The sequence below is a fragment of the Pezoporus wallicus genome, unplaced genomic scaffold, assembly GCF_028554395.1.
Source record: "Pezoporus wallicus isolate ANWC-B61680 ecotype Strahan unplaced genomic scaffold, APGP_CSIRO_Pwel_v1 contig_2025, whole genome shotgun sequence".
Lineage (NCBI taxonomy): Eukaryota > Metazoa > Chordata > Aves > Psittaciformes > Psittacidae > Pezoporus > Pezoporus wallicus.
The window spans coordinates 4,337,093-4,359,937 of NW_026640253.1; the positions used below are offsets into that span (position 1 = coordinate 4,337,093).

The 22,845-nt window shown below is 36.8% G+C and overlaps 1 protein-coding gene across 1 annotated transcript; it reads left to right on the top strand.

The window, feature by feature from the left end:
- The first annotated feature begins 13 nt into the window (after positions 1-13).
- CTR9 (CTR9 homolog, Paf1/RNA polymerase II complex component) lies at positions 14-20,499 on the top strand. The gene is made up of 25 exons (XM_057418163.1): positions 14-146; positions 1,742-1,840; positions 2,486-2,725; positions 3,160-3,277; positions 3,917-4,006; positions 5,456-5,604; positions 7,533-7,640; positions 8,110-8,217; positions 8,337-8,573; positions 9,254-9,343; positions 9,444-9,572; positions 9,650-9,833; positions 10,835-10,923; positions 11,205-11,390; positions 11,572-11,659; positions 11,908-12,056; positions 14,142-14,258; positions 14,366-14,511; positions 16,056-16,127; positions 17,304-17,439; positions 17,951-18,094; positions 18,518-18,675; positions 18,812-18,908; positions 19,243-19,355; positions 19,619-20,499. Exons 1-25 carry the CDS (start codon positions 102-104, stop codon positions 20,025-20,027), a joined length of 3,501 nt encoding a protein of 1,166 aa, XP_057274146.1. The 5' UTR covers positions 14-101; the 3' UTR covers positions 20,028-20,499.
- The last annotated feature ends 2,346 nt before the right edge of the window (positions 20,500-22,845 follow it).

A 22,845-nucleotide genomic window follows, 5' to 3' on the forward strand; every position in this document is an offset into this window, starting at 1 on the left:
CTCGGCCCGAACACGTCCGGGTCAGCTGGTGCTGGGGAGGGGAAGTGCGCGCTTGGTGGCTACGGCGGGCCGGCGGCTCGGCGGGCAGTGAAGTCGCCATCATGTCGCGGGGGTCTATTGAGATCCCTCTCCGGGACACCGATGAGGCGAGTCGGGGGCTGGCGGGTGGCGGTAGCGTGGTCTGGACTCGAGGAGGAGGAAGGAAAGAGCGCGCTGTGTGTTGTTTGACGGGGCGCAGGCGGTAGTCGCTTTCTCTTCTAGTTGGGTCTCGGGCTCGAGGGAGACGGTCGCTCCCTTCCGTGAGCGGAAGAAGTTGCTTCAAACAGGTGTATTGCTTTGCGGAGAGAAATCGAAACCTCGGTTCACCTGGTGAACGGTGTCCACTATCTGCTAGCAATCATCTCTCTGTCCTTGCCTGGTGCCTTGGTGGTGGCGGAGAGCCGCGGGAGGCAGGCAGTCTCTCCGAAATCTTTCGGTACCACACGTCGGTGAGGGAAGGTGCAGCCCCTTCTCCGATAATACATACTTAAAGCATATGCAGCCCTCAGGAATGACAGCCCTGCTGGAAACAGTGTCTGATCTTCAGTTTTGGCTTGTGTATGGTGGCCTTGTCCAGCTAAATTCTCTCCCTAGTTCGTTAGATGCTGATTTTCCTGACCGCGCTGATTTGTAAATAGTGTGCATGTTCCTAAATCAGCATATAGACGCAGGTAACTATAAAGTTACTTCAGTGTGGGTTTAGAAATTTATTTAATTTTTCTTTAGTTAAGGTAGATTGTCACAAGCCAAGGTTAAAAACGCTTAAGAGAATATTTGGAAATTCACAGGTATTACAAAGTTTGAAGTTAAATCATTCCACAGCAGGTACTAAATTAATACTATAGCTGAATAAGGTAATGAAACATACTGCCTCTAAGTTGAAGAATGTATTTTTGTGAACATATGTATCTGTACTCCAACAAATTTCCATATAACTTCCATTGAGTTAAGTCTCAGAAAGGTATTTTGCTGTCTGGAGGCTACACGTTGGAGGGCTTTTTCTTCTGTGACAGAAATTTTGATGTCAGGTCTCAACATGAGTAGTTGTTCTTGGTGCTGCTGTTCGAGCCATGGCTAGGACTGCTTGGGTGCTGAAGTTCTGAATTAATCACTACAGATTGCTATAAAATCCTTTTTTTAACTGCCCTTTTTAACTTCTGTATTTATTTGCTGTGTTGGTGATGTCTGTTTCTCATTAATAATTATTTTAGATTGTGAATGAGAATTGCCCAAATTTTAAAACATCATCTGTCAAACAGGAGATTCAATAGTAGCAGAAATATTTTTGCTGGTACTCTCAAGTGTTATGTAGTCAAAACTATAAACCCATATAAACTGGATTGCTCTAATCCAGTCTTTGGAGAAAGAGTCCCTGTACTGGTAATAAGGGTACAATCCTGGGTACAACAACTGCACCTCTTGCTGTAAAATTAAATTGCAATGTAGATGACTGATATGAAAGCATTTCTGCTTATTCTTTCTAACTAGTATCCGAAGTATGGAGCTGTCTTTTCTCTGACATTTGTGAAAAGCCATCACTTTTGTTTGTACAGAATACAATACATTATCACTTCCTTCTTTGTTCATAACCTTGTTTAAATACAAATAATTGTTTGGTTTGTGCTGTGAAATGTCCAGCTTCCTTTGAGCTCTATGATTGCTAATGCTTTGTAAAAAGAAAATCTGTATTGTTTGGTTCTAGGTTATTGAGCTTGACTTCGATCAGTTACCTGAGGGTGATGAAGTTATAAGTATACTGAAACAAGAACACACTCAACTGCACATATGGATTGCCTTAGCGGTTAGTATATATACAAATTATATATTTAAATATTATATTCAAATAAATAATAACTTTCACTTGCTTACTGTTATGACCAGGGATTACGGAACTCTACAGGAACTGAATGGAGTTATTCACTTGCTGGTTCTAGGCCAGATATTTTGGATTTGACATATGCATATAAAGATTTTAATTTCACCCTTTTTTTCTTGAAACAATGCTGCTTGAGGCCTGATTTTTAAGCTTGATTTTTTTTTGTGTGTTTTTTTTTTTTTCCCTCAACCCATAGTTTTCTGGTTTGTGCCTTTGATTTTGCACTTCATAAAAGAGGAGGGTGCCATATCTATACCATAGATACGGTGAAATATGCAAAAAGTCAGAGAAGTTCAGAGGAAAACCAGTTCATTTTTCACTTATAAATAGCTGTAAGACTTGTGTTTTAATGTAAAAATACAAAGTTGGGATGATGACAGAAAAATATTTTGTGGTATTGGAATGCCTTTGTATGATTATCCATATGTTTATGTCTGATTTATCCCTACATTTATGTCTGATTTATATGTACATTTTGGAAAAAGAATCTGTATAGCACGTAAAGCATCAACTTGATATATTACTTACTCTCTGGGGTAGTATTGTCTGATAAAACTATTTGTTTTATAGCTGGAATACTACAAACAAGGAAAAACAGAAGACTTTGTGAAGCTGTTGGAAGCTGCACGCATAGATGGTAACTTGGACTACAGAGACCATGAAAAAGATCAAATGACGTGTCTGGATACTCTGGCAGCGTACTATGTACAGCAGGCTCGGAAGGAGAAGAACAAAGATAACAAGAAGGAGCTCATCACACAAGCAACCTTGTTGTATACTATGGCTGACAAAATTATCATGTATGATCAGGTAAAAAAGTTTAAAAATACATATTTTTAAATTACCTAGTGATTGTAAAAAAAACAAGTGTTGATTCACTAAAAGGAAAATAGAAATTGCTTAGGCTTTAAAGTCTGTTAGCGTAGCATATATAATCAAAACTTTGAAGTATCTGAAATTTGCGCTGTGCCACCAGGAATAATTATCTCTAGCTTGGGACACCTGATAAGCTATGTCAGTCAACTTTGGTTGGTTGGGGAGGAAGGATTGGTTGTTACTATCTTGATAATACGTGAACTTTAGAAGTGGATGATAAAGACCCTTTTTGTTTTATTTTTCTTCCTGATCTAAGATAAATAAATTAATCATAGAAAACATTATGGCATAGCCAGTTAATATTTCAGGTAGTCTAATTCTTCATATTTTACAAAGATAAATGTGTCACAATTTTTTTCCCTGTCTAGAATCACTTGTTGGGAAGAGCCTGCTTTTGTCTGCTTGAAGGAGATAAGATGGACCAAGCTGATGCACAGTTCCACTTTGTGCTCAACCAGTCTCCAAATAATATTCCTGCCCTTCTTGGTATGAGTTTGTGGGTATTTGTGTAAAAGCTTGGTCTCTCCAGTTTTGGAATGAATCATGTGCTTAAGAAGAGTACATATGCGAGATGAAAATGCAGTCAAGAAGTGTGCACTTTTGGCCAGAAGCACATGATGGAGATTTAAACTTGGGAGGTATATGTAGGTGAAAGAGCTAGGAAAAAGTATACTGTTAGCTAGCATCTTCTGAGACCCATGGGTATATATCCAGTCCAACTACTTGTATTTCCCTGATGGTGTAAGTGAAGCTGTAGACTCTCTTGAAGGTGACGATAATGACGATAACAGTAGTGATGAGCTGTAACACATGGATTTTAATTTCTTCATTAATTAATCTAGTTTTAGTAAGTGTCTTTCCTCTGGACCAGGAAGGAATTAAGTTTCTGCAGAAACCCATGAAAAATTTAGTAACCTGGTATATTCCCATGTTTGATTTTTTTTTTTTTTTTTTTCCATAAGCTTGACATAGCCATAAATAATAAGTTGTAGTTGTCTGAATTTTCTGGTTTTAACTGTAACTTTTGAAAATCAGCACAGTACAACTTAAATACTTACGAGCTTCTGATTTGTAACTGCTTCGTTTATAGTTCTGATTTATTTGTAACTGGTATGTTATTAACAGGTAAAGCATGCATTTCTTTCAACAAGAAAGATTATAGAGGAGCCCTTGCCTACTACAAGAAAGCATTGCGTACCAATCCAGGTTGCCCAGGTAACAAAGTATTTGTGAGTGGAAATATTTGCTGTGCTTGCAGACTAACTCAAGTACTCCTAATTCAAATACCTAGGCTGTCAAAAAAAGACCCAACCCTCATTATGGAGGAGTTAAGGTGTTTGTTGAATTATTCCTTAATTGTTAGAGAAGGTAGTTGTGTTTAGGAAAATTTCGTTTTTTCTAATTATTACGTTTTGAAAATAGTTATTTGAAAATGAGAAGATGTATGTAAGAAAAGTAAAAATTTTTGGGGAACTGACCTGTTCAAGACTTTTGCAGAATCTGTCTCTGAGCTCTTGGAATAAGGATTAAGAAAATTACATGTTAGCATTAATAGTGAAACAAGAGAGGAAAATTAAAATTCTGCTTATAGTACATGATGTGACCTTGCTGGTATATGATTTTTCTTAATGCAAAAATCTGGGAAAGCTATTAGTAATGGCTGTAAAAGTGTTGCCTATGATTTGAAGATACTAGTTTAGGATATTTGCATTAGAATCATAAATACCCTAAAGTCTCTTGAGAGATGTGGTATACTTAGCCATAACCCATCTGAAAAAAATTTATTACAAAGTTGATATGTACTCTATAGTCTGATTTAGTGCAAGAATCATTGCTACAACAGTGCATTTAGAAATGCAAGCCTTACCTTAGGTTAGACATAAGGAAGAAACTCTTTACTGTGAGGGTGGTGAGGTACTGGAACAGGTTGCCCAAGGAACCTGAATGCTCCATCCCTGGCAGTGTGCAAGGCCAAGTTGGACGGAGTCTTGGTTGACATGGTTTAGTGTGTGGTGTCCCTGCCCATGGCAGGGGGTTGGAAATGGATGATCTTAGAGGTCCTTTCCAGCCCTATGATTCTCTGATTTACTCCCCTTTTTCACACAAACACACACTGCTGTTCATAAATGTCTGCATTCTTAGTTCACAAGCAGTCTGAAAGGGCAGTATGGTGTAAATTCTCTGTATTCATTTGATCATGGAAGTTAAAGGATGATAAACAGCATTTTGTTAGCAGTGAATCAGTTGATCATATGAGCTGACTTATTTGTCTGTGATTTCTGAAGGCTGTCTAGTCTTGGGTGAACTTACCCTGCGTAAGAAATTTCCAGTTCTTTGATCTGGCATTTTTTAAATGTCTTTATTTAACTTTTAAATAAATTTCCATAATAGCAGTTTTTTATTTACTTAGTATCAGTGTCTTTTGGAGATACTAGGCCAGTGTTCTGGGGTGGATGAAGAAACAGAGTCTTACTAATCTGTTAAAGTTAGTTTTGCTGCCAAGTGTGGGAGGCTGCCTTTAAAACCAGCAAGTAGTTAGATGGATTTACCAGTTTTAAAGAAATACTAAAAATTCTGCTTTTACTTTAGTTGATGTCCAGAATGTAAAAAAGAGTCTTAAAGTTGAAATTTTGGGATTCTTAATGGTGTCATTTTGCTCTCTAGCTGAGGTTCGATTAGGTATGGGCCACTGCTTCGTGAAACTGAACAAGCTGGAAAAAGCTCGCTTAGCGTTCAGCAGGGCTCTGGAACTGAATTCAAAATGCGTTGGGGCTTTGGTTGGACTGGCTGTTCTGGAACTCAATAATAAAGAGGTGTGTCTGGCTTTACAAGAATCCATACTCTGTTTACTTCTTATCTGAAAAAGCAAACTTTTTATCCTTTGAAACTTAGTCCATGTTTTAAATGGGGCAATAACTTTTGTGGTTAAGTCATTTTAAGTCTGTGTCACTACTGAATGATGATACAGGTATATACTTGTTATGTGAGCGCCACATTCTGAATAGCTTTCTTCTGTTGTTAAAATCTTAAACTCTGTTTCTTGTAGAGGTGTTAAGAAAAGCAGTGCTAGGTTAACAATATTAATTAAAATAATAAAAATCCCTGGTGGGATATCTGTGTGAATTTATGTCACTGGAAAAAAAAAATCCAAAAGTGCTGATTTCAAAATATCACTCCTGAGATAAAGTCCCAGGGGGTTAGTCCTGGGCTCTAAGGAACACAAGCTTTCAAACAAGTGTTAAAGATGTATTCAAGCTACATTGGCATGTATGCCACATGGTAAAACAGGGAGTAGGCAAGGAAAAATTATAACTAGGCTGATGAAACCACAACAAAGTGGTGATCCTACCTCTCCAGATGTTGTGTCACTACTAAAATACATATGCTCATTTATCTTGGTTGGGATCATAAGATCTGAGATGGGTAATCTGTGCTAAGGAAGTTATCAGTGGAGGATGAGACTTGTAAGTAATAAAAAAATACATATAAATAATTGTGTGTTGCTAAACTTTAGTGTTATGCTATCTGTAGAACACGTGCATCCTTAGAAAGGTCTTCTGTTAGCACAGACTGTCTGAAAATTACTTAGTTCATTGCTTCACAGGGGAGTGGGGAAAAAAAACAGCTGTGAAGACTTCCATCAAGAATTCCAAAATATATGGGTATGAGAGTTTTCTTTCCTAAAACTACGAAGACAACCAAAAATATTCTTAGGTCAGATTTTAATACGCAATTTTATGGGTGAGAAACTAATGAAACCTGGTATCTTCCTTTCTTTTTCCTGAAGGTCTTTTGACCGAAGTCAAGGAATGAGCACACTTGCTTTAAGCTTTCAAAAGCTGTGATTAAAAGCTGAACCACCCAAATATGTTTTGTGTTCTTTGTAAGAAATGTGTCATCTGTGCCTTTCTACTTGTGTTTTCACAACTTGTACTGTGTTTTTTTGCTGCCTGTTCGACTTCGTCTGATGTCTCAACCTCATAAAACCTGATCTGTTCAGTAAGATAGCTTTCTGCTGATAATAATTGCAAAGTAAAGCACAGATGTTACATGATTATTAGATACCATTTGTGGTGTTTCTGTTAAGAAATAAATACAGAATTAAGTTGACATGCTTGTGATACAGATTTCATGGGTGTTCCAAAAAAATGGCAACTATTTTATCAGTTATGAGTTTGAACTTGTTGGTGGGTCAAATTTGTATCCATGGAAAAATTTCTTTAAATTAAAATTTCTTCAGAAAAGGCGTAAGTTGATATAATGATATCCCTGTGTAAATACTACAAACTTCTGCCATTTTCAGTTAGACCTTAAGTTCTAGTAGCTCTTAATTCAGCATCTGAAATTCTTGTTTAGAATTCAAGTGTGTGAGTATTTTCATTTCTCTGTTGAATGAATTGTGTAAAAGGCTGAAACTGACACCAAACAGGAGCTAGGAACATTGGACACTAGAAGGAAGGATTTCGGGGTGTGAGTGTGAAATGTCAAAGGACACCATTATTAACAGTTGCATTTTATTTTTCCCTGCTCTGCTTTTTTCCATCCCTGTGTAGTGGCCTAATTTTCCATTTTCCATCTATATGCTGCAGGGAGAAAAGCTAATAGCTGAATTTACTTTTTATGTGAGCCCAGCAAGGTTTTGTCAGATTTCTTGAAGCAGTCAGATTGAAGAATAGTTTTGAAGGTGTTAATAAGATACAGCTATTGAGATGCAGCTAATACCTGTCAATGTTTTATTTAGGCTGATTCCATCAAGAATGGTGTTCAACTCCTCTCTAGGGCTTACACAATTGATCCCAGTAATCCAATGGTGTTGAATCACTTGGCTAATCACTTCTTCTTCAAGAAGGTAAAAAGTCTATGGAATTTTATAGTTGAATACTTGATAACTCTGAACAGCAAGGATTCTGGTGTTAGATTCAGTCTCATTTCATCAGGCAAAGTGGTGTCTAATATGGAACTGTTAATCTAGGTGGACAAGTGTAAATTGTGTGTAAATGTTTTTCAAGAAAGCCAGAAAACGGTACACTTATTTCTTAATTCAAGGTGGCGTTTGTGTCCTGAATGCATTTGGGGTTTTTTGGTTGGTCTTTTTTTGGTTTGGGTTTCATCCCACCTGATTCCCCCTGGCCGTCCATGCTTTAAAGTATGAGATAGAGAAAAAACAAAACAATAACCACTAAAACTAAATGTCATAATTTAATCAATGCTATGGCTAAAGCTTTCTTGTCTTTTCAAGCTATCCTTGTTTAAATAATAAATCACTTCGCCATAAATAATGAAGGTTTTTAAATTTCATTTAACTTCCTTTTTTTCAGGACTATGGTAAAGTACAACACTTGGCTCTTCATGCTTTCCATAATACAGAAGTTGAAGCGATGCAGGCAGAAAGTTGTTATCAGCTGGCTAGGTCTTTTCACGTACAGGTAGGGCAATTTTTTAAAAGCATCCTTTGAGATTACAGTTAAAATATGTGTTAACGAAAGTTTATACAAAGCTTACCTGTGAATATACTACCTGTCATTTATTCACTTCTTTTAAACAGGAAGATTATGATCAAGCTTTCCAGTATTATTACCAGGCCACTCAGTTTGCTTCATCTTCTTTTGTACTTCCATTTTTTGGGTTGGGTCAAATGTACATTTATCGAGGGGACAAAGAGAATGCATCACAATGCTTTGAAAAAGTTTTGAAAGCCTATCCTAACAATTACGAGACTATGAAAATCCTTGGATCTCTTTATGCGGCTTCAGAAGATCAGGAGAAACGGGACATTGCAAAGGTAAGTTTTGCTTCTGCCAGCATTGTACTTTTACGTACAATAGTGGAACTTGAAATTCAGACTGTATCTTGTGTTGCATGAAACTCAGGATTACTTGGCTGTAGGTGTAGAATATTTAATATTGGTTGTCATGAGAGAGATCCTCTGAAGTGTGGGGAGTCACCACGTCTGAACAGAACTGAGGCTCCTACTGGGCTCTAGCTAAAGCAAGTCCAGGACCTTAGAGGAACCCCAGCCTCATGCTTGTATTTAGTAGAACGAAAAGGGCAGAATTCTTCCTATACATGTTAAAATTCTCTGAAGATGGTAAATTAGCCAGTGATTTCCAATGAAACTGTTTTTAAAATCTCAGGTAAATAAATGCAAAGAATAATAGACATCACTGTTAAACTAGTTTCTCATGTTGGTATAGTAGTTTCTGTTTCTCTGACACTTTAAGCTTAAGAAAATATGTACACATAAGGTGTTATGTTCTACAGGAAAATATAGTTACAAAGAAAGGAAACTAATGCAATTTTTTGTGACCAAATTGTGCAGATGTTTAGGATAGTTTCTTTTGCAGTCTGTTACATCTTTTTAGTATTAAGGTTAATACCTTTACTCTTTTGATTTTAATTTTTTTTCCTTTAAACAGTTTATGTGTCCACAAAGAGGCATAATTGTTTTCTGCTGGTTTTCAGGGGCATCTAAAAAAAGTCACAGAACAGTATCCTGATGATGTAGAGGCATGGATTGAGCTAGCCCAAATTCTAGAACAGACAGATATACAGGTATTTATTAATATACATTGGGTAAATTGTGTGCTTTTCATAAGAGCATACAGAGCTCATTCTCTTAATGCTTTTATCCATTTTCTCTCTCCTTGTGAAGGGTGCACTGTCAGCCTATGGTACGGCTACACGCATTCTTCAAGAGAAAGTACAGGCTGATGTCCCACCAGAGATACTCAATAACGTGGGTGCTTTGCACTTCAGGCTGGGAAACCTGGGAGAAGCAAAGGTATATAATTACTCTGAGTTGAGTTTCCTTTAAGAATATTCTGGAATGCTTCATTCTTTTTTCTTTTTATACTTTAGAAATATTTTTTGGCATCACTGGATCGTGCGAAAGCAGAAGCTGAACATGATGAGCATTACTACAATGCTATCTCTGTAACAACGTCCTATAACCTCGCCAGACTATATGAGGCTATGTGTGAATTTCACGAAGCGGAAAAGCTGTATAAAAACATTTTAAGAGAACATCCTAATTACGTTGATTGTAAGAAACATTTGATATTTTATTTGCACAGTCCTCCTTACAATACCCCAAAACCTTCCCATTTTCTGTGTCTTTTGGTGTCCTTATATCTGTCTTCACTTTATTCCATAGCAGTTTTGTTTGGTTTTTTTTTGTTGTTTTTGTTTTTTTTTTTTTAAGGCCAGCATCATCCTTACAGTCTAAGCTCCAGCTTTAAGCCTTCTAATTATTAGGTAAATCATGCTATACTCCAGAAATCTGGCAATATTAGCTTCTCTAGATTTGCATGCCTTTGCTTACTTGCTCTGCACCCCCACCAAAGCGTTGGCGTCTCAGCACTCAGGTGCAGTCAAGGCCATCGAATTGATATGCCCAGGCTCTGTAGCTCTACCTACGTGGGTGGAAATGGAGACCCTGTGGGAGAATCACTTTATGTCTTGGACCTTTACCTTCCTTCAGGGATGAAGTGTTGTTGAGGGTCTCAGCACAACTTCTATGGTGCACCTGCTTTTAGTCCTCACTCAGCTTTTTGTCTTGCCCCCAGGTAGCTGCCGTGTAATATTTTCTGCAAAGGTGAGGTGGTAGCCCTTGCTCAGCAAGCTGCAGCACACAGCATGCCCAGCCTAATCTATAGCCCTTTCCCTGCTTGTTTTCCGTTTTCACTTTGCTAGCTGGTACTCTTCTCAAAGCTTGTGGAGATGGGAGAGCTGTTTAAATTGAAGAGCAGAAAATGATGTAACTGATGTATCCTTTCTTTGAGGTTTCTCAATTGTCTTTAACTTAGGAAACCAATTAAAAACATTTATATTACTTTAACTGTTAGAAATCTGCAACTTCTTTATCACTACTGTGGATGAGCATTCCTCTTCACGTGGTGTGTCTCAATATGAATAGAATGTGGAGGATGTCTTAATGTTTGCTGTCCTTAGCTGATCAAGGAAAAAACTGCATTTGAAATTCTTTGTTTGAGATGACTTTAACCTGTTTCCTGAGTTTTATATTATTTTCTATTTTTATTTTAGGCTATTTACGGTTGGGAGCTATGGCTAGGGATAAAGGAAACTTTTATGAGGCTTCTGATTGGTTTAAAGAAGCACTTCAGATAAATCAGGTTTGTAACCTTTTAAGTGTTTAAGGTTTTAAAACACTTGAAATGTTAACAACTTAAAATTTTATTTTCCTTTTGTTGCATCTTCATTTTGTTTGTTCATATGAATTAGGATGGAACTACTGTAATCTACTACATGCTTTGGTTTTTAGGGGTTTATTTTTTTGTTTGTTTTTTAGTATGGAATTCTATTAAAGAAAAACAGCATTTTATACTTGGAAAATTGAGCTTGCAGCCAAAACGGTGCTTTTGCAACTTAGAGTGTTTTTTATTTTTTTATTTAGGACCATCCGGATGCCTGGTCTCTGATTGGCAACCTTCACTTGGCTAAACAAGAGTGGGGTCCAGGACAGAAGAAATTTGAAAGAATATTGAAGCAGCCCTCCACACAAAATGATACTTACTCCATGCTGGCTCTTGGCAATGTCTGGTTGCAGACTCTTCATCAACCCACAAGAGACAGAGAAAAGGTAATAGGCATCTTTCTGCCCTGTGTATGGTTTTATTTAATTTTTATATGCTGTTAGCTGCTCAAACCTTTTCTTGATGCCTATTTGGCATCTTATATTACGCAAAACCTCCGTGTAGATCTTGCAATACCCTACTACAGAAATGAGTAATAATTGGGGTATTTTTTTTTTTTTCCTGCAGGAGAAGCGTCATCAAGACCGTGCATTAGCAATCTACAAGCAAGTACTCAGAAATGATCCAAAAAATTTGTATGCTGCTAATGGCATAGGTGAATATTAGACTCTGTTTTCCTTCAGAGGTGTTGATATTCTTATATTTCATGCTTTAATGTAGAATTGATTTTGCAGGCCCTGAATGCTGCAAACTGGAGCACAGGAAAGAATAGCTTTTGCATGGCAGCTGTCACACTTAGGTTTTGATGGGTAACTTTATTCAGGCAATGTTTCATTTTCTTTGGTAGAAGGACATAGTCCATGAACCTGAAAGCTTATGATGTACATATTACTTTCCCCTTAGGAGCTGTCTTGGCACACAAAGGATATTTCCGTGAAGCTCGTGATGTTTTTGCCCAAGTGAGAGAGGCAACAGCAGATATCAGTGATGTGTGGCTGAATTTGGCACATATCTACGTAGAACAGAAACAGTACATCAGTGCTGTGCAGATGGTAACATCTCTAAATTGGACTACGTAATATGTTGGGTTAGATGATTTCTGGATGTTTCTCTGCTGTCCTAGCAGCTGCAAATGTTTCTGATTAACATTTTAACAGGGTAAAGATCTGTTTCTAGCTTGCCATTGGCTGTCAAGTCTAGATTTAAAAACAAACTGCCAAATGTGGGTAAGGGGTTACAAAGCACCTCCCAACTTGTAGAAATTTTTTTTTTTTTTTTTTGGTAGCAGAGTCAAACCATAATTGGCTTAGCATTACGGTCTTTGAATTAAGTTTTAGTTTTGGAGAGGTTTCAGTCAGTATAGTTACTGTATGTGATTTAAATTCAGATGTTAGTGAAGTAAGCAAATACAGTTTTCTGCTGGAATTTTTTAATAGCAACACTTCCTATTTTTGTTCTTGATAATCATTGTATAAATAACAGTCAGAGATGTCTGAAGAACTCTATGTGCCATGATTTCCTTCACCACGGTTAACATCACAAGGTAATTGATGTTGGAAGAAGTCTGTTGATGTCATCTAGTTCAACCTGCTTAAGCAAGCCAGCTTCCAAGTATCAACCTCTTGTAACTCAATTGACTCAATTAGTTGATCAAAAGCATACAAGTAAGCTTACAAAAACAGAAAGAAAAAAAGGAAAAATACCTAACAAACAAATTGTGGGACATGACAGAAGCTCAGAACAAATGTGTTTCAGTAAGACTGATTTCACATTGAGGTTCAAAAATACTTAATTCAGAGGCATCTTAAAGCTTTTTGTGATGGTTATAAGGAAGAGATGCTGGAGCCTTTCTTACCTGATCAAGACCTGAGTAGTTGCTATCCTCCAGTGAACAAGTTCTGGTAACAAAATCAGATTCGTTCTGTTGTGTTTGAATGGGGTCTGTTTTCTTAACACCTTCTAACTTTTATTGACAAAGAGCCTAATGAAAAGTCTAATTTTAGCAATGTTTAACCAGTCAGTTACAGTGGGAAACTGGGTATCACTTTCACCTTTTGATTTGTTCAAAGAATGCTGTATTCACTTACTAATGTGTTTAAGTAAAACTGTTAAATAGAAATGTGTTTATTCACTGAGGTGTTTTGTTCACTGGGTTCTGCTATGCAGTCAGTACAAGCAACAGTATTGGACTCCAAGGGAAATGAATTGGATTTAATACCCTAGCTTAACTGCAGCCACAACAACTACCCTAGTGAGTTCTCTGCCATAAAACATACAAATCTGGGGAAGACTTAAGCTAAATACAAAATCTTTTACAATAAAGCTGAGTGAAAATTGTCCGCTCACAAAACAGTGTGGTTCAAGAGTAGCGACTTCAGGCTTTACGGTTCAGGGCAGTTTCTGTATTTGAGCTGGAAATAAAAATTACATTGTATTTCTACTATTTTACAAGTTTAGAAAGGTTGAATGATTCCTTGAGAAAAGAGTATGTCAAACAGCAGATGCTCGTTAATGAAAAGTAAATGCTTCATCACTGCTTGAAGCTTTAATTCTAGCTCCACAAAATCTATAGTGACAAGTCTAATTTTACATTTTAGAACAACCAGATACCCCTTGGCATGCCAAGTTACTCAGCTAGGTGGAGAAGACAAATCTGATGTTGATTTATCAGAAGAGCGTGGGTTTTTTTAACTAATTGCATCAGATATACAGAGTTACTATATTAAATATATTTCAATTTGTATCGTCTCTTGTATGAATAAAGAAAATAGACTTCCACATACTGCAGAGAATAACTGAGTGCTCTTAAAATGAGTCAGGTTTGTTGATTTTATTACAATAGATGGTACTTGTAACTGTATTTTAAGACCTGCAGAACCTCCTGGACTGCTGCCAGTTTCCAGAAAAATCAGGGTTCTGCTATGGAATAGCAGAAACAATTTTCTGACCAGTGAAAAGGAAGCATCCATTTAGCAGAACATGCTGCTTAAAAAAAAGAAAACAAAAGGCAATAATTTAGTGTGTTGTCCATTAATAGGAATGGTTTTTAGGAATAGCAACAGTTGCTGGAGTTAGCTCACTAAAATAACCATTGTCACCTCTTAATTTGATTTTTTTTTTTTTTTGTCTCATTTCAGTATGAAAACTGCCTCAGAAAGTTCTATAAGCATCAAAATACAGAAGTATTGTTATATTTGGCCCGGGCTCTCTTCAAGTGTGGCAAATTACAGGAGTGCAAACAAACTTTGTTAAAGGTACAAATATAAACCAACATGTGTGTCTTTAAATTCAGTAGTGTGGGATTGAAATGATGATGCTTGTTCTCTGTAGCATGTTTTTAAAGCATGGTTTTCATTGACAGGCCAGGCATGTAGCGCCAAGTGACACAGTCCTTATGTTTAATGTGGCTTTAGTGCTACAAAGACTAGCTACTTCTGTCCTGAAAGATGAAAAAAGCAATCTAAAGGAGGTCCTTAATGCTGTGAAGGAACTGGAGCTAGCCCACAGGTAAAGATGACTTATTTCTAATTATTAAAATTTATTTTGTTGTTCTTTTACCGTGAATTTGCATTATACGTCTTAAGTCTGGTTAGAAGAGCAATCATCTTCTGTGAAACACTATGCAATTCTGGAGTTTCTAGCAGGAAAAGAAGGACTGGGCCTGACAAAACTGTGCATTCAGGCTTTGTGCTGGAGCCAGCTGTGTTTGGCCAGGTGGCCAAAATGTATTTCTCAAAGTGTTTTATATTACTGTGACCAAGATGTACTTCTTCCTGGAAGAGAATAGTTGAAAAAAACGTTGAAAATATTCAGTCAATACTCTTTACTACTTTGATGATTTCCTTCAAAACAAACTATAAGGTTCAAAACAATATTTATATAAGTCATTTAGTTAATGACTGATAATCCTTGACAACTAATTTCACACTCCTTTTGCCAAGTAAAGCCAAACTGTTTTCATGGCTTAAGAACAGAAGCAGTTCCTTAAGTGTGTTTCAGATCTTTTAGTTCTCTGAAAATCTGGTCAGAAAACTGTGATTAATCCAATGTAATCATCGCTGTCATTGAACAGAAAGTTTCAATCATTTATTCTGCTCCTAGGTGTAGCTGGTGTAGCTGATGTTTGCTTTATGCATTTTTAGCTCTGTTTTTATGTGGAGGGTAGATACTGCTTTTCAGTAATTTTGTCAACTAAGGCAAGCCTTTCATACAAGCAAGCATTTCACAATTCTAGTGCTTTACGTAATGCAGACTAAACGTTTGAACACAAATTCTAACTTGAATTCAAGTTAGAAGCTTGTTATTTATTATCTTGAGAAAGTTGCGTGAACGCCTTTATTTTTACCCATTAACTAAAAATTCAGATACCTATCACATCTTGGAAAATATGTTCCATAATCTAAAACTTAAGCAAGGAATTACTTTCTTCATATGCACAAGAATTTGAATTCAGAGTAGCACAAAATCAGGTCATTTAAAATTTCTTTGGAATGTGGGAGGAAACTGTCAACCTTGAAAATTAGAAAGCTGTTTTCCTTTAAATGGGTTGGAGAGACTGCTTTCAGAACTCTGGTCATCATAGCTTGCCCATCTACTTGAAGGCTTGTTACATTCACAAGAGCCTGTCAGGTAGGTTCAAGGAGCCTGTTCAAGAAGGATTTTTTTTTTTAAAATTTTCTTTCCTTATGCTGGTTTCAGGCACTTAAGCTATGACAGATAAGGAATAAATCTGCTGGGGTCACCAATGTACTCATTGTTTGGAAGCAGTAAATGAAATCTTAAGATTTAAGATTAATAAGACAGAATGTTTCTGTCTTTTTGTTCTGCTCTGGAGTGGTTTTAAATGTTTCACGTTTGGAGAACTTTGAATCTACTTTTACACTGTTGTATTAAGAGGGGCTGCATATAGGGAAAATCGGTGAGGTTTCTTCATCTGTTGAGTTTTAGAGGATTGTCATTCAGGAGTAAGTGCTTTGTTTTAAGGCAAAATTGCAATAAACATGTAAGTAAAGCCATATTTGCTTAGTTTTGTTTGTTGTTTTCTCCTCCAGATACTTCAGTTACTTGAGTAAAGTAGGTGATAAGATGAGATTTGATTTGGCACTTGCTGCTACGGAAGCCAGGTAAAAAAGCCCCGGACAACTAAACCACAAACAAATCCTTCATTCAGATACCAAGTGGAATATTTTTGTCTTGGTTGTTTTTTTCTTCATGCTAAAACTGGATTCCTAAATTTCAAATGGGAATTTCTTAGAACAGTAGAAATACAAGTGCAGGATTCCTCCCTATTCCTGTCTTCGCTTTCTAACATTTTTGTGTTGCCTATGGGCCTCAGCTTGTGGTGTCTGCTATTAGCTAGAGCCTGCAAAATATGACACTGCTTTAATGGCAGAATTTCCATCAATGAAAGGGCAAATACGTTTACTTAAACATCTCTAGTCTTCACTGTTTTGACTTTAAACTTGGTAATCGAACAATGAGATTGATTTCATGGAGGTTTTTTGAGGTAGTTCATGGGTGGTAGCATGGGACGGTTACTGAAACATGAGAAGGTTTTGGTTTGCAGAGACTAGTCTGCTTTAACTTTTGCTCAGGGTGATGAGCTTGTACACAAGCCTACTCAAACCATTTTCACTGTAAGCTTATGTCTTAGGGTTTCACTCAGTATGTCCTAAGTTTCATTCATTGCACATTCTTCTAAGATTTTTTTTGTAGCCGTATGCAAGTAACATCTGTTGGCCGTCATGCACTGGGCATCTTAAATGGGCATCGTTAAAGCACTTTATAGATAGAAGAAAATTGTAATATTAAAAGAACTCTCATTGTAATGTTAGCTAAAAGGGTATTGAAAGTACCTTCCTTTAATGTTTCATGAGACTTGAGCACTTTATGCACAGTTGGGTATTTTTAAGATAGAATTTCTACCTACTTTCCTGCTTATATTTGTTAGTATGTTGTGGTTACATACAAGTTGTTATTAACTGTACTTCTAAATCTGTCCAAATTAGTTGGGATGATACTTTTGATGTTCATGTGGGGTTTTTTCTGTATACGAACTGGCTAATTTTTAAGCACAAAGCAATATGTTCTAGTATTGTACACTGCAAGAAAAATTAGCTTACTAGAAAGTGCTTAATTTACTTAAAATCTGTGCTACTCTTATGTTATGCAATTTTGTAGCTTTTTTTGTTTGTTGGTGATCTCAACATACTGTTGTGATGCATGCCTTTTATAAGACTGTTTATTCTTGTAGTATGTGTCTGTCACCTTCCTTTACTTGAAAACATTGCATGTTACAGGCAATGCTCTGATTTACTAAGTCAAGCCCAGTACCATGTAGCTCGGGCACGCAAGCAGGATGAAGAAGAGAGGGAGCTGCGTGCAAAGCAAGAGCAAGAAAAGGAGCTGCTTCGCCAAAAACTACTTAAAGAACAGGTTTTATTCTGTTATATTCATATACTAAGTATGCTTTACTTTTAAAAAGTATACATACTACAATTACATAAGCTGTTGTTGCTCTGTGGTGGTACCTGGCATTACAGATCAAACATCTAGTAACCATTTTTCTTATTTACAGTAAGAGCTAGCAGAGAATGTTACAGCTGACAGGTGGTAACTGTTTCTTCCCCATAGTCTCAGAACTAGATTTTTATTTTTATAATGAAATAAAATTAGTTCCCCAGAAGCTCTGCCACCAGATTTCTGTACTGACAGGCTGGGTGAGGAAGCACTTGGTGCAACAGCCCTTGCAGACTTTTGCCTACTCTAGCATGGGCTTGTAGAAAACAACTTTTTTTTTATTTTCCATGTGGACCTTCTGCTATGACATAGTCTGTCAAAAGTCAGCTTCCCAATTTCTTGTCAGCAAATCACTTGTATGCCTGTGATTATAATCACCACAATGCTGCATATACAGTAGTAATATTTTGTTTTCTCTTTGTTTCAGGAAGAGAAGCGTCTAAGAGAAAAAGAAGAACAGAAGAAACTTCTGGAACAAAGAGCTCAATATGTGGAGAAAACCAAGAATATTCTGATGTTCACTGGTGAAGTAGAAGGATCAAAGGAGAAAAAACGTGGCGGTGGAGGCAGGGTAGAACACAATGCTTTTTTTCCCTTTTTTAAAATTTCTTTTAATTTCTTTCATTTTCACCTCTTTATATATGGTCTCTTGCAATAGCACAGGTCTTTAATTTCAAGATCCTGGGTGCTGCTGAGTGAAATTGCATGGGTTTAATACTGAGATTTAAAGTTCCAGCATGGAGGCATCCCAAAATCTGCCCTATTCAAATGTTAAAATAACAGAAGATGATTATTTTATTATGTGTGAATTTGGAATCAGTTCCTAAATTATATCAGTTTAGAGACTATGGGAAAGTTGGCATAAGAATGTCTGTATTTTCATATCTTTGAAAATGTGTTCAGATAAAGTTCCTATTTTGAATTTTTTTTTTTGACAGCTTTTTAACTGGAAGGTGAATAATGGGCTGTAATATGGGGCTTTTATTTATTATAGCGTTCCAAAAAAGGAGCAGGGGAATTTGATGAGTTCGTCAACGATGACAGTGATGAAGATTTGCCCATATCTAGAAAGAAAAAGAAGAGGAAGGGCAGTGGAAGTGAACAAGATGGGGAAGAGGAGGAGAGTGAGAGGAAGAAGAAGAAGAGGAGGAGGTAACTGATGCTTTAGACTTCTCTGAAACTGAGTAACACGTGATAAACTGGACTTTCTTGAGACTATATTTCTGCATGTGTTAAGTTTTTCTGTGATGTTACGCCTTAAATCCTATAAAATATGTTTCTGTTTAAGACCCCAGAAGACAGATGAGGGGAGTGATGATGAAGAACATGAAAATGGTCCAAGACCTAAAAAACGACGTCCACCCAAAGCAGAGAAAAAGAAGGCTGTAAGTTAAACCCTGAGTAACTGCATCACTTTCTAAGTATGCGTTTGAAATTAAGCATTACTCTTGTCAAGAGATTTATTTAATGTTGAAAATTACAAAACTTCATGTTGTAACTGCCTTTGAGCTTATTTTTATTCTCCTTCACTGCTGCTATTGCTGCTTCAGGGATAAATAGGATATTTCTGAAGTCATCTAGAATTAAGTGATTGTAAATGGAAAATTCTTACAAGCATGTTTGGTTTTCTGAGTCTGTTTCTACATTTGGTCTGTACTTTAACCAGCCACATGAACAAGCAACCCATTTTTTTTTTTTTTTTTTTATCCCCCTCTATAGCCCAAACCAGAACGTCTGCCTCCTTCAATGAAAGGGAAAATCAAATCAAAAGCCATCATTTCATCAAGTGATGATTCTTCTGATGAGGATAAACTCAAAATTGCTGATGAGGGGTGAGAACCTTAATTAACTTTGTACTGAAGTTTCAGTGCATGCTTTCAGTAGGTGCTGCAATATTAATAAGGCAATGAGAAGGTTATGAGAAGCTTTTCATTGTAGTCAGAGCATCACTTTCCATTGGTGATTAATTGCACTCGTTCTTCCCATTCAGATAAAGCAAGTGTTACTCAAATCCAGGTGTCTCATTTTGTTTTTAAGCTGAAGATAACATCTTTTAATTGCTTTTGTCTTTTTTTTTTTTTTTTTCCCCTTACAGACGTGCTAGGAATAGCAACAGTGATTCAGATGATGGGGAACAGCAGCACAGTAAGCGCATTGTTTCTGATAGTGATTCTGATAACAGAAACAAATCTGGTAGTGAGGCAGGTAGTCCGAGAAGGTCCAGTGTCCACCCATCTGAGGAAGACTCTGACAGTGACAGATCAGCCAGAAAAAGGAGGCAGTCAGATTCGGAGCAGTCTGACAATGAGTCTGTGCAGTCGGGGAGAAGTCGTTCTGGTGGTTCAGAAAATGAGTCTCGCCCAGCTTCTCGCAGTGCTGACTCAGACAGAGATTCTGAGAGAGGATCTGACAACGAGGGTTCTGGCAGAGGATCTGCTAACGAATCTGAACCAGAAGGATCCAATGATGAGGGGTCTGAAGGTGGTTCAGATGACAGTGATTAGATCTGAATTAGAGACCATCTTTTAAGAATGTTCCTGTAAATATATTTCAGTTGTAGGGGAAAATCTGATTTTTATATTTGAAAACTGTGATTTAAAAAAACCTTTAATGTTTTAGTAGACTGTTGTGAGACCTTCCTGTGGTTCTTTCTATTAGCAACTGATGGATGTTTCTAAGTTGGCTTATGGTATATTCTTCAATTAAAACTGCTGTAAGTGAACAGAATCCCTGTACTATAATCGGCACACCAAGGATGGAATGCATGTAAAAACTATGGAACATAACATCTCTGCTTAGGTGGTTCCAGTGTGACTAAAACTATGTGTTCTGTGCTTGTACATGCATAGATGGATCTTTAAATCTTACCAAATGGAACAAAGAGCTGTGATACTTCTCTTTTTCCTCTTTCTGATTAAAGGTCAATACGGGGGGTTTTCTTACTTTCTATTAAAGAATACATTTGCCATGATGCAACTCTTTGTGTTTACAAGAATTTGTTCTTTTCCTTCTGTTTTTGTGTTAAATCAGTTGAAAAGATGCAGATACTAAAGAAATTTTGTAAAGTAACGATGTTGATGAAGTATTTAAATTGGCAAGTTAAAAAAAAAACAGATTTAGAGAACTCTGTATTACTTGAGAAGGGTAAAGCTGCTGGTATCACAATAAACTGTTGCTGCTTATTTACTTTGATTGATTTATTTTTATTTTAAAATGTTAAATTTGACAAATCTGTTTTGAGGAAGTAGTTTTAGCTTTATTTTAGCTTAATTATGTGGCTTTTGGAATTAAGTACTTTCATGTAATGTGTACAGGAACAGTAGTGGCAAATGGTTGTGTTGTAGACTGAAGTGCATCTGATTTTTCCCTGCAGCTCTGAAGAAGTCAGCATTTCGTGCCAGTTCTAAAAATTTTTTTTCTAATCTTTTCATTGGTCAAGTCCTATGTTAAGCATTTGCTAAGAGAATATTATGTAGATCTGGGTAGTGGTTTCAACTGTTTTTAATTGCTTGTACAGCCGCAACTCTGTTGCTCTGTTTTTAGAAGGTCTAGATGGTCCCTGCTGATACTTCACTTGAAGTACTAACTGAATGCTAAGTTTCCCATGGTGCTATTTCTAGTTTGCTGTGAGCATTAGCTGTTCTTATTGTGTAAGGGAGTTTTTCATGTGTTTATGGGCTGCTGGTAACCATAGCAGACAAAGCAGAATGTAGAACAGTTGAGATGTCTCTCTTCATGGCTCTCTTTGGTATCAAGTTTCTGTATGTGGTGTTACTTTAAACTTAAATGCTTGGTAACATTAGAGTAGAAGAACAGCTATTGTGCTTGTCATGAATGTTAACTCAGTCTTCTTGCTGATATAGTCATTTAGGTGGAAGACTTGTGACAGTCTAAGACTGGAAGCTAGATAACTTTGAAAACATGCACCTGAGGAAAATTTGTGGCTCTTGTAGGAAGTGATTCTCCTGTCAAGAGAATTATGACACAAGTGCTCACCTTTTTTCAGAATCACAAAGAAGCAGTGGATAAATGAGGTATGTAAGCTTGATGTGCCACTACTTATGAAGCTATGAAGTGTGAGGAAATCAGTACAACTAAGGAGAATTAATACACACAAGGTGAAATAAGTGGAGCAGTGGCAAGTATGAGAGTAACTCGTTATTAACAACAGGAAGGAAAAAAATGTATAGTACTTACTGTGGGATCTTAGAAACTTCTGTCCCAAATATGTCTCCACTATCTTGGCCTTTTCTATCATATTATTAATCATATCTTTCTCTTGAAAGGTCTAAAGGTCTTGGTTTGGTGCTGTACATAGGAGAACATATTTTCTGTAGGTAAAAGTTCGCTCTAGACGAAATGCTGAGTGGGTCTTCAGGTCTAACATCCAGTTGGAGAGAAATATTTTCAGTAACTGTGAAATAGTAAGATATACAAGAGACCAGTGAGCAGGGAAAGAAAAGGAACAGAACGCTTTTGCTTCTCTTCCTCTGCTTTTCCTGAGTAAAAGAAGGAGGGGGGAACCAACAAATAGAAAATCACAAAAAAACACAGGAGTCCACTTTCCAGTTTGTTTTTGGTTTTTTTTTTTTTACTTTCCTTTGATTAGGAGGGTTAATGGGAGGATTAAGGTTATATAAAAAGTCACATGTTGCTGTAATTGGAGAGAAAGCGGTGTTTTAGCTTTTATAGTTTCTAATGCTTGTTTTTTGAAAGTGCAGTAGTGGAATAATGTTGCTGTCGTTCTCTCTCTTGGCAGCATTCTTTGCCTTCTCAAGTAGGTGGTTGGCTTGCAGCTGTTACGTTCCTTTATTTATAGCAGTAATCTAGTTCAGAATAAAATACTGGGATTTAAAAGTGGAATACTGCGTTGCTATAGAAGTGTGTTATTCCTAGTTTCTGTTATGCATCCAGTAACAAGTTGCATGACTGTATGAAAAGTATTTCCTATTGAGCTCTGTTGCAGCTTGGCATTTTTTTCTCTTCACATGTGAGCTCGTCTGCTCTAGAATACACAAAAGGATTGTGCAGAGTTTGCTGTTAGCAAGCAGTTGCATTAGAAAAAATATCTCATTCCTGAAATAGAAATTTACAGAGTGGGCCTTTCACAGAACAAGACTTCAAATATAACTTAAAAAAAAAAAAAAAAGTTGCTGAGGAGTTATGTGGGTTTCAGGGTTTTTGTTTTGTTTTATTTTAATTGACCTACTCAAGTTTTTCCCTTTCAGAAACTTTTCAAAGTCAGTATTTGGTGGATGGAGTAGCTGTCGTTGCTGGATAACAAGGCATTTGTATGTAAACTAATACATTGTCTTTCTAAAT